This window comes from Aulostomus chinensis, chromosome 6, assembly GCF_037954235.1.
Source record: "Aulostomus chinensis isolate RoL2024-O1b breed Wild chromosome 6, RoL_Achi_v1.0, whole genome shotgun sequence".
NCBI lineage: Eukaryota > Metazoa > Chordata > Actinopteri > Syngnathiformes > Aulostomidae > Aulostomus > Aulostomus chinensis.
Genome location: NC_141325.1, coordinates 3805001 through 3817080, shown reverse-complemented (window position 1 = coordinate 3817080; position 12080 = coordinate 3805001). Strand labels below are relative to the sequence as shown.

Sequence of the window (12080 nt, the reverse complement as noted above, 5' to 3'; positions counted from 1 at the left end):
TGGGGGGGGGGGGGGGGGCAGAGATGCGTGGAGGGACAGAGGGAAAACTGGAGAGAGGCAAATGGAGGTCAGGCGGAGCATGAGGCGTTGACATGTGATGGGTCATGCCCAGGTCTGATCTTATCTGTGTGGAGCGGCTGACAGGAGGGGGTGCAGAGAGAGGTTAGTCCACTGTTGAGTCCAATTTGAACAAGAAGCCAGCAGATTGACAGACTATCACGATATCCCATCAGGCCTTTGTGTCTTCCCGTACGACCACCAGCTCCCCCTCCTTCCTCCACCTCTCTTAATCTGCCCTCGCATACTAAATCCTTCTTGGCCTTCTTGAATGCGATCTCTCTCACACACACACACACACACACACACACACACTCTCACACCCCGTATCAGACATCTGCTGCTCCACCAGCAGGTAGTTGGCCTGGAGAAGGGCAGGAGTCACCGGGGAGCAGGTTCATGGAAAGGCTACTAGTTCATGCACTGACCAGATCCTGCTCTCCCCCTCATCTCGGGCTTCTTGCTTTCTACTTTCTACTTTCCCCAGTTTCAAGCTGCTAGTTTATTTAGACGAGAGAAGAACTGAACGCAATGTGTGTGCATGAGATAAAGAAACGCCGGCGGCCATGCGGAATCATTTGACCCCAAAAGAAAGAATGAAATTAAAATGACAAAGTCTGTGATAAATTGAGAACAGAAACCAAAAGGAAAATCTTGTTTCTTCTTTTCATGGTTGAATTCATATAATGCACATTTTTTTTAGTGACGTTGACTCTCTTAATCAATTAACACATCTTTTGTTGAATAAACCTGACACACTCCTCAATCTCCAAGCTTTTTCTTCACTCTTCCCTTTGATGGTTCAACCCAGTTAGGGCTGCTGTGACTCAGAACAATTTAAAGAATAGTTTACGTAAGAAATCAAGTGCGTTTATTGTTCTAAAACAGGAAAGAAAGAAAAAAGTCAAGTATAAATAGCATAAATGTGATTTTGGCCTTTTCAAACTGTCAGTCAAACTAAAATACTTTGTGCTGGAGTCGGGAGGAGAGCTCTCTCTGTTGTACTGAAGGCTGGTGTGTGTGTGTGTGTGTGTGTGTGTGTGTGTGTGTGTGTGTGTGTGTGTGTGTGTGTGTGTGTGTGCGCGCACGCGATGGTGAATATGCTCCAGACAGCCTGGCAGTACTACAGCCATCTTAGCTGACAGGCTGGCTGATTGACTGACTGTTTAGATGGCTGTTGACTAGCCGGCTGGCTGCTTGGCAGCGACTGCTGTTAGCAGAAGGGAAGCTGTAATTAAACGTAGGTATCCTCCTGCTGGCTTAATCACTCTCAATGGAGAGCTGTTATCTAATCAAAGCGTTTGACGATGCCATTACTTTGCTTCATCTCTTTGAAGCAGACCTTGATGTTGCCACTTAAATGGATTTAAAAGGGAAAAAAAAAAAAAACCTTGAGTTGAATTTTTAGCTTTTATTGCTGGAAATTAAATCCAAAAAATGTGACGATGAATGGTGCTGACATAACTGCTGCGGACATGAACTTCCTGTTACATCCAGCGGTGGAAAGTATTTTTTACTCAGGTACTGAGTACAGTTTCGAGTTATTTGTACTTCACTTGAGTATTTATAGTTCAGGGGACTTTGTACTTTTTACCTCACGACATCTATCCAACACCAGTTGGGTACTTTGGAGAGAACGATGAATCGGTAGCACAGAAAACATGGTAAGACTTGATGAAGACGATGTTCTTCGACTCTGAGCAGCACAACTAACCTACAGAGATCAGACCAAGCTGTTGAAATACACAAATATCCTGCAGAACATGTACTTGTACTTTTGATATGAAAGAACATTGATAATTCTACACTTTTACTGAAGTAGAATCATGAATGGAGACTTTTAACTTACCAAAGTACTACTTTATCGGGGTATTTCTACCTTTACATAATGATAATAATCATAATAATAATAATTACTGGTTGGTTTCTTATAACATCTTTCATAGAAATGAAATCCAAAAAGTGCTTAAGGAAGAAAAAAAGGTTAAAATGGTAGATAAAGCCAGAAAGGTGAGTGATAAAATACGTTGCAAAAAGATAAAATACGGACGACAAGAGTGTGGCATCAAGGTGACGTTGAGATCAACGACACCATCACTCACAACTCGTAGGCCAATATGAAGAGGTGGATCTTCAGCAAAGTAAAACTACTTGAGTGAGGGAGCTGCGTACTTCTTCCACCACCGATTACATCACTATTGCTCACAAGAGCCCCAGGCTCAGAACTGATAGCTGGGCCACTGACGGCGTGCTGGCCTCCTAAAGCAGGCCGTGAGGGAGAGCGCGACCGTCCCGTCAACCTCCGCTGCTGCCAGTCTGCACCGACAGGCAGGCTCCACTCGGGTGAAGTGATGTGAGATGAGAATTGGTGCGCCCTCAGCCCTCTCATGGACTCCCTCTCCCTCCCTCTCTCTCCCCCTCTCTCTCTCTCGCTAACGTACATAGACACACAGAGCTCATCTCATCTCTTCTCCGCCTTGTCCCCGCTAATAACAAGCAACGTGACAGGACGTGTGTTTCCTCCTCACTGCTGGGAGCTCCTTCCTGGCTTCTGAACAAGCCAATTACCAGCGAACAAGCCTCTTCCCTGTAATACTGATGGCACTCTGCTTCAATGCAACACGCGCGCACGTGCACGCACACACACACACACACACACACACCAAGACACCTGTCAGGCTTCATGCAGGCAGATCTCATATACCCACTCGCAGGACTAGTGACAGCCCACAGCTATTAGCATGCCACTACTTTGAAGAGGCTTCACTTTCTTTTACTAGTTATTCCTCCTAATGTGCTTGCTCACATCGAATTCTCAGTTTCTGCGTTTGAGGCGTTAAGTGGGAGGAAAAGTGCTTTGGAGACTGAAATGGGAGGATTGTGTGTGTGTGTGTGTGTGTGTGTGTGTGTGTGTGTGTGTGTGTGTGTGTGTGTGTGTGTGTGTGTGTGTGTGTGTGTGTGTGTGTGTGTGGCCAATGCAGTAGGGGTTTGACAGATATTGTCAGATTTCATATAAGATGATACAGAGCCACGAGGGATTCATTTGTTAATGGCACTTTTCACAGTACGTTGAGGGCCGCACCATGTCGGTGCAGCAGTCGATGGCCACACTGGCGCACCGCAGTGATCGGCGCTAGACTTGTTTACGTAAATCATGAGTAATCTTCTCTATTAGACTCCACATATACGTGTCTACTTCCTCATGAACCTCTCGACTGTGTCCTTTGTTCCTGTACAGGACTCAGAGCTCAGAGAAAGGATCCGTCCCCAGAGGTCTGAGTCGAGTTAATGCAGCAGGTATGACACACACACACACACACACACTCATATGCACACACTGCCTGACAATATAGCTGCACATTTGCAAAGAGTGGACTTTTAATGGACTGATGCACTGCACTAGGTCATCAGTAAAGAGGGACATGATAGCACTGTCATCACTTTCAGTTTAATGAAGAGCACATAATGTATGGAGATCTGCATCGGACCTCGCTTCCATCTAGTCAGCTCGAACCAGGCTGCATAAGTAGGCGCCTGTCGTTTATGTCCAGCGTGTAGTTTTGAAACCCACCCCTGCATCACGCCTCCTCTTCCGCTATTTGAAATTCAGCACTGCTCTTTAGTTTGCTTTTCCTCTTGTCTCCTTCACCTTTTTTTTTTTTTTTTTTTTTAAAGAAAGTCATAGATGAATAAATAAATTAATGGCATCGTTTCTCACCCAAAGCGAGAGCATTAGTAGGCACAGTCAGTCCTCAGATCTGTGTTTTAGCCATATTAAATGCAGCAATTATGGCGGCGTTGCAGATACACAGCGGCTGCACTGGTGGAACTTCCTGCAATTAGAGGCATGGCACTCTGTGTGAACTTTCCAAGATGTCAGAGCACATATCTCCCCCCTCCACCTGATCAGAAAGGCCCTGCGCCGGTACGAAGGAGGGGTGGAGGGTGAAGGAGAGGAGTGGGAGAGGGAGGGCTGAGGCAGGAGACTCTAGGCTGTTGGCATGTGTTGTTTTTCCACTACGTGATCTCTATACCGATGCGGTCGACATTAATTTTTGATGAACCACCGGCACAGCATCCTCCCCTCTCGCCCTCTCATCCCATCCTATCTTATCCCATTTTCTCCCTCCTTCCCTCCCCTCTCGCTTTCTTCCTCTTACAGGTTCTTTTTTTTTTCACCCACATATGTAAACTTCCTTTCTTATGTGCTGCACTTTGCTTTGGCACATCCGTCTCGCCTCCTGGAACCTCAGTGCCTTTGTCAAAGTAGCACAGAGGGGTTGAGGGATTTGGGATGAACTTCTGTTTCACTTCCATGTTTGCTTGTGGAAGCTGAGCAGAGATTTCAGGGTAAATCAGCCCGAGTGTGCGTTAGTTAGCTCCGTTCTGTTGGACAAATTTAGGGCCCGTGTGAACAGTTGGAGTGTTGAATCAGGCCTCACCTTTGACACACGTCTGAAACCCGTCATTACCACCCCTTTGTGTATCGTACTTCATACTAGTTATACCTGCTGTACACACCCGTTGTGTACCACACCAGTATTTTCACTCCTTTTGCTTGGTAGGATCTGAGGCGTGTGTGTGTTTGTATTCATCGAGTGCTGTTAAAAGTTTCCTCCGACTCGATGCCACCTGCTGCAGCTGAGCCTGTGCATTCGCTCTCAACTAGAGACGTCAAACTGAATCGAAATGCGCAGCCCCAGGTTCCGTTTGCGTGTGACTTTTCTCTCTACAGGGGGAAAAAAAAAGTTGTATTAGATTACGTTTTCGCTGCACGCACACACACACACACACACACACACACACACACGCGCACAAATGGCTCATGAGCACTGCCCTCAAAGAAATGTCGGACAGCGTTTCTGCTGCCCGTCACCAGACTACGTGACGACAACTGACTTTGAATCGTTGGATTATTAGTTTATTCATCTTATTCTGATGTGTGGTAGTTTTAGAGTGTAAAAAACAAACAAAAACAGGACAAACTGACAACAAAAACTACTCAAACTGAACTGGAAACTGTGACCCCAAAACTTTGATACATGCAGGGGGTTGGTTGAGTCAGTTCATCTGACTTCTCAATATACAGTATTTAACCAGTTGCGTTAAAATTTGTCTGTAGATTAAGCCATTATACCAGCTAGCTAGCTGGTTAGCTCCATTCTTAACTGGTATAAACAATACATTCAAGTCTGCTGTGTTAATTTTAGCTGATATTTACATTTCCTTGCATTCATGCAGTTGAAGAGCTTCTTTTTCTGCAGAAGCACACAAAGAGTGAAATACAATTCAAGCAGAATTCAGACGGAGGGTTTGTTTTCACACATTCAAACGTTCCCTCGTGTGATTTTGAGATGATGATCTGTTACATTAGGGCCAGTGCGTCGGATGCCAGCACGGTGAAAGCTGCTCTATTTCTTTTGGGGACCGAAGATGTTGTCATTACTCTTGGCACCGACGGGAGCAGTCGTCTTTAAATAGTTTTAAATATATGTGAATAACTGGCACGGAATACCTTTCTAACACATTCCTGACAAATAGCATTGTTCCAGGCTTCCCGCAGCTATTTGGTCCAAGGATTGGCGGGCCAGGCGACACTTTACAGGAGTGCAGCAAGCAGACCAAGGAATATAAAGAGCAACACATACATTTAACTTTTCTATTAAAGTGTGAAACAGGGAATTTATAGAAAAGGACAGGCGGATTTATCCTTTCCGTGCTTGTAAATGCTGAGCATGCAATTACCCCTATAATAGAGGCGTTGTGTCCAAATTGGAGCCATTAAAGTGATTTAACAGTGCGTGGATTGGCCCTGGCATTTGCGAGGATGTGTACACATGGGGTGTAGTGGAATGAGTGTTTAATCACAGCGTTTTAGAGGCCGGTAATAGCAGAGAAATCCATGTAGAACACTAACGTGCCACAAAGTACAGCGTATTCATTAGACCCAAGAGTTTTTGACTGGGCTCCACCGTCTGTTTGGGTGTTTTTAATTTTTGGATTGGATATATCGTTGATACTGACACCGCATGATCATTTGCATATCAGGTTTATGACGTTACGCCGCGCTGTTGTGGTTGGAGGATTAATGTCTGGGGGGGGGTGGTAATATTAGTACGTTTTTTCTTGTAATACCAATTTGTTCCTCATTTAGGTGACCAGTGCTTGTGACCGTAGGTGAGTCTGTAGTATAAATCCTCTGGTAAACTGAGAGTTTCATTCTCAGCTGATGCTAAGGAAGTTAGCGTTTCGCTAATTCTCACAGTCAGGCTAGACTCATACGCTGCCGCCTATTGAGTTGAATGCTAAATGTGAAGTTCTAGCTTGTTCAGATCAGCTACAAATTTTAACGCTTTAATGTTTACATGATTTTTACAGTATAAGTACAAAAAAGTCAAATTGTACACGTTTATATCCCTCTCAGCAGGCTGGTGGATGGATTTTCAGCACCAGATCTTTTTTTTTTTTTTTTTTTTTTTTTATGACTCTTTCATTGGGTTTTATAGCCCAAAATGTTGAACGCGACAGCACCTACGCAACTCAACGTTGTGAAAAAGAAACTTGCGATTGGAAACTTTTGTGTCTTGGATGTTTAAATGGACGAAACAAAAAGTGCCGTGTTCAGCTTTGTTGGGTGAATTTTATACGTTTGAATGTTCGACCCGAGAAAACCAATCCCTCACTCTTATCATTCACTGACTGAGTCACGTGTCACCTTGCATGGTCACCTTGTAGGGTTTTGGTTTGCTGAGGTTTGTTGTGTTTGGCACACATTGTTTATTGAAATACACATAATTGCATTTGTTTCTTTTTGTCAGCACTGAAAGGGAAAAAAAAAAAGTTTGCTTTTTTTTTTTTTTTTTTTTTTTTTTAAAAAGCCCCCGTCGAGTTCAGCATCGCGTTTCTCAGGAGTCGATCAACAGTTTTCCCTCTGCTCTCCAGCCTCATTACTGACACTGGATTGCATTTAATGTATTTTCTGCATCCTCAAAAAACACCTCCCGGAGGAAGGGAATTCTTCAGGATGAATAGGATCCAGCGTTTCCAATATTTCCCCTACATGCTTTAAAATGCATGTCGTTTTTCTCCCTCCCACTCCTCCTCCACCTCCACGCCTTTTTGCCCCCAGTCTCTGCTCTGTCTCTGCTGGAGTGGAGCCCCTGTACAGGCGTGGCGTCCTGGAGAGTGCTAGTAAAGCATTTATTATGGGCTTTGCAGTCCTGTATTATACTGGCAAGCACAGAGCCACTCATGCTTGGCCTTTAACTTCCCTCTGAAGTTCAGCCATACATGAAAAGAGGGGGCTCTCGCCTGCTAATATATTCCTGATTTCATATTGTATCAGGGAAAAGAAGAAAAAAAAAAGTGAGGGATGGGGTAACGACGAGGGGGAGAAAATTGTGTTTAAAAATGTAAATGGAATCCTTGAGGGTTTTTTTCCACGGCTGTTCACTGGTCGTTTGCTGATTAAATATCACGTGGTGACACTGGCAATGCCCAGTGGAGCTTTTGAACCTTGGATCTGTGAAGAATCCTTTTGGAGGCTTTGTGTGTGGGCTGTCTACCATAACTTCCTCTCAAGTAACAATTTATGGGCGAGTGGACAGGAAGCAAGACTGCTCTCTCACCACTACACTCATCCACTCGCCAACCACCCCGATATCAACTTTGTTGTGCTCGGGGTGTGAGTGGAAAATCTCTGTAAAAGAGGAAAAGATGGGAAGCGAATTTGCCTCCCATCTTTAATTTTTTTTCATCCTTTTTTTTTTTTTTTTTTTTTTTTTTTGGGTTCCCTTGAAAGATCTCCCCCCTTTTTCTCATCACTCCTACTCTTTAATTCGCATCCTCATTGGTGGGTCGTACTTTTGTAGGTCAGATTTTGTGTGTGTGTGTGTGTGTGTGTGTGTGTGTGTGTGTGTGTGTGTGTTTGTGTGTGTGTGTGTGTGTGTGTGTGTGTGGTTGGGAACATTTCTGTGGTATTTTATTGGCGTGTTCGCCATATGGAGAGGGACAATGGGCAGGACATCGGGCACACCCTAATTTTGGATCTCTCTTCTGCTTCTTCTCTCTTTTGGGTGTGTGTGTGTGTGTGTGTGTGTGTGTGTGTGTGTGTGTGTGTGTGTGTGTGTGTGTGTGTGTCCTGGTCGAAGGAGAGACCCTCCTCCACAGAGCTTGCAAGAGGAACCAAGTGGAAACTGTGCTTCAGATCCTGGCGCTTCCTGGCACGGACGTCAATGTTAAAGGTAAGACTTTCTCTCTCTTTCTGTGTAACCTCAGTCTCACCGTCACCGTACTTCACTCCCACTGTTTGCTCTGGACTTCCGAGGAGTGATTAACATTGGAGGGGGGGGGGGGGGGGGGAGAGAGAAGAAATAATCGTATGTGTGCGTCATCATTGAGGTTAACCTTTAGATAAAATGTAAAAGGGTGTGTCTTAAAGAGCGGGATGAGTTTGGAGGCTCAGATTTATAGATTTTTGGTCACTTTTCCAAGTGGGTTGGACGCCTTTTGGTATTTCACAACGACTTTCTCTGGTCCCTTTAGGTCAAATATAATGACTTGCACTCCTTTTATGGAAATGTTGTGCTGTTCTGAAAGGTTTCTGCCATTTCATAATCACCATTTAATAGCAACCTAAATTAACTTGCCTCTCTGTAAAAAGGGCTTATGCAAGAGCTGATGTCTACATCGTGATCGATGTGCGGAACGTAAAATTACCGCCGTCATCGTACGCTTGTCTGCGGGAAGGAGGCCTGTGTTAATGATGCAGGACAATCCTCTTGTTGGGTAAAACACCGGTCCTGTGACACGCTCCTAATGGGGCAACGCTCACTCTCCTGGACTTGAGGATGTAAGACATGAAAATATGTGCTAAGCTACCAGAATGCGTCAGCTCATCGCTCATATTTGCTTGATAATGTGTGACGATCGGGAGAAATGTGACGTCTCCGTCACTCAAATACCTGAACGTCCCCGTTTTTATATATTTCAGTGCTTGGCTTCATTGCAACAAACATGTTCTTTGCCTCATGGCGGAGGAATTAAAGTCAAGTAAAAGAGTTCCTCCATGTTTTGGTGACTTTAATACAAACCAAGGAGTTTCTTGTGCTTCTTTACGTAAAAGTTTGAATCGCTTCTCTGCGATTATCAGTTTTTCTCTGTTGGTACACAAAGTTCCACCTATTAGCAACGGTCGCTCCTCTGCTAGCTGCCCTCCAGCGTCTCGGTTAGGGTTAGGATTAGGGTTAGGATTAGGATTAGGGTTAGGGTTAGGGTTAGGGTTAGGGTGAGGGTGAACCAGTTCAACTGCTCAAGTCTTTCCAAAACTTTCACCTTTTAAACTTTTTGGAAAAAAGAAAAATTTAAGTCAAAAAAATTGTCTGATAGTTTGTGAATATTCTGCACATTGACTTCAAATCTGTAAAAGATGATGACAACTGGTCAGGATATTTAATCTGATTAGTAAGTTTCAGTGTGTGTGTGTGTGTGTGTGTGTGTGTGTGTGCGCGCGCGTGTGTGTGTGATTTAGACCACGTTGGCTGGACGCCTCTGCATGAAGCGTGCAACCACGGCAGCACGGCGTGTGTGGAGGCTTTGCTCGGCCACCATCCCACCCCCGTCCTCAACGGCTTGGTGGGTGGCGTCACTCCCCTGCAGGACGCTCTGCTCAACGGACACATGGATATCGCCAAAATGCTGCTGGAGCACGCAGGTGGGTGAGCCTCGGCGATACTCCAGGGTTTGACACGCCACACTCCGTAAGATGTAATAAAGTGCTGCTTATTTTTCTTTACTCAACATCTGTAATCTCATTTGAAAGAGAATTCTGCGCTCGTTCCTAGAGAGCAGGTTGCTTGTGAGGTAGCCGGTGTTGTGATGGGTTCTTGTCCGAACCACCTGTGATTCCAACCAATCAGCATTGCCTGAGGGGATTTGGGCGTGGTTTTTGGTGTGGTGACGCCCCTGAAGACTTTCCTTTGGCTTCTCCATCCGTTGATCTGATCAGTCGGGGTGACACCGTTGCCTTTTTTTAAGTGTTGGCTCGAGCAGGCGTCTCCAACGGCTCCGTGAAATAAACCACCTGCTGCATCAGGCCAGTTGGGTTAGCATCAGAGCGCTAACCTGTGGCGCCTGGCACCCGACCTGCTCACATCAACCCTCAGGAGTTCGCTGCAGTGTTGCAACACGAACCAACACCTCGTTAGTTGAGTCTTTGGTTGAATGGATTCAACAGGTGGACGCGAGTACAAGCAGGCAACGGACGTTTCAAGTCAGCTTTTTTCTAATTGTCTCAAATGATTGTTGGAAGCTTTTTTTGACCCCTCTTGACCCATGAATCTTTGTGTCAGCGTTTGAAGGTTTGCTTTCTTTTAAACCTTTTCGCTGGTGTGCTCCACCAACACCACAACATCACATCAGCAGGTTAAATGGGAAATTTAAAAAATCTCTCTCTCTCTCTCTATATATATATATATGTATATATTCTAAATGCACATCACATGTTTGTGTTTTCTAATTGGATGGGACGTAGCCGACCGTTGCCATATGTCCTCGTCTAATCCATCTTCCATGAAGCGACACATTAAATCAAACGGTCTCCGACACATTGATGGAATCATGTAATGTTAAAATAAAACACCTTTAACTTGTCTGGCCGGTGGGCTGCCAAGAGAGCTAATCTGTAGAATGATCCATTTAGCCAGTGATTTACTACCCTGGTGGGCTGCGTGTCACTGCTGCTGCAGCTAAAACAAGCTTTCATTTTAATGCAGCCAACAAATGCTGAGCTGACTGGCACGCTGAGCGCTGCTCTCCACCTCAGCAACAAGGCCAGTTTTATGTCAGATGGCCTCATGCGAGAGCCAGATGACGGCTGATGGGCGGGCCGGTATCACGCGGGAAGTCGTGCTTCTGTTTAAAACTTTCCCACTTCAGGTTCCGTTTAGCCACAGAGAGTTTTATTAAGCCTGTGAAACTGGTATTTAAGTCGCAAATTGGCGGCAGGGCTCATACCGCCACCACAGCCTGGAGTGCCTACTGATACTGATACTAGTCCAGTGCAGTCTTGGTCTAAGATGTACCCCTTTACTGCACCTGCACCTGAAATGTACTCAACACACTCGCAGCCTGACTGGGTTACGCAACGCCGGACGCGTCACTCATCCATGTTCCCCCCCGACTGAGACCTCACCACTGTTGCTCAAGATTTGCTTCTCTGTTTTTTTTTTTATGGAAATTTGATCTGAATGGTCAGGTTTCATGAACGGATGCTTCCACTGTCCAGTCCAGTCACGAGGGCCAGTATCAGGGCTGATCAGAAGTTAGATCCAAACGTGAATGGCTGCGATAAAGGATATCCCGTCCTCCAGGAGATCCCCACAAAATAAATCCCATCATTGGCATTTCAGTGGGTTTTTCTCAATTCCAATGCGTGTAGTGACGGTTCATTGAAATATTGTGAATCGTATCACAATGGAGTTGAAATTAGAGCAGTTTGATGTTTTCAGGATTGTTCAGGATTCACAAAAACAGCTGCATCATGTCCTCAGTGCCTCCTGAGGGTTCTTTCAGAAGAAGGAAAAAGGACAGGGTGTGGTTCTCATAACGTAGTTTTTGCGGTTGGGAAGCCTGGTGAGGGGTTTGGCTACAGTAGCGCCTCCTCTGGTCGGTCAGGGTACCTGCTGCGGCCCGATCCTCCCTCGTGCTCCGTCCTCCTGGTGAAACTCTCGGCCGCCGGGTGAAAAGATGAAGCTGACGTCTTCACACGTGACGGAGGAGTCACGTGGAAGCGCGGCGTTCGGTGCAGGTCCACCAGGACAGCTTGTTAGGAGTGAAGGCACAACAAATAAATCAAAAATATGTGTTGAGGGTTTGGGTCACGGGTTGTGGGTACTTTTTATTACTTTTGCTCCTGTTGGTGATATCGCAGTGAAAGCTATTTAAGTCCAGTATGTTTTTAAATGATGTACACACATGAGAACTGGTACCTGTGGTTACCGGCAGCACCTGAGCACCGGGACCAC

At 45.4% G+C, this 12080-nt stretch overlaps 1 protein-coding gene across 1 annotated transcript in view; it reads left to right on the top strand.

Moving 5' to 3' along the window:
- slf1 (SMC5/6 complex localization factor 1) overlaps positions 1-12080 on the top strand; it is a 31930-nt gene that overhangs the window by 7656 nt on the left and 12194 nt on the right. The window contains exons 16-18 of the mRNA XM_086205915.1: positions 3296-3354; positions 8208-8300; positions 9587-9769. Coding sequence (XP_086062041.1) covers positions 3296-3354; positions 8208-8300; positions 9587-9769 — 335 coding nt within the window. The remainder of the gene's footprint in view (positions 1-3295; positions 3355-8207; positions 8301-9586; positions 9770-12080) is intronic.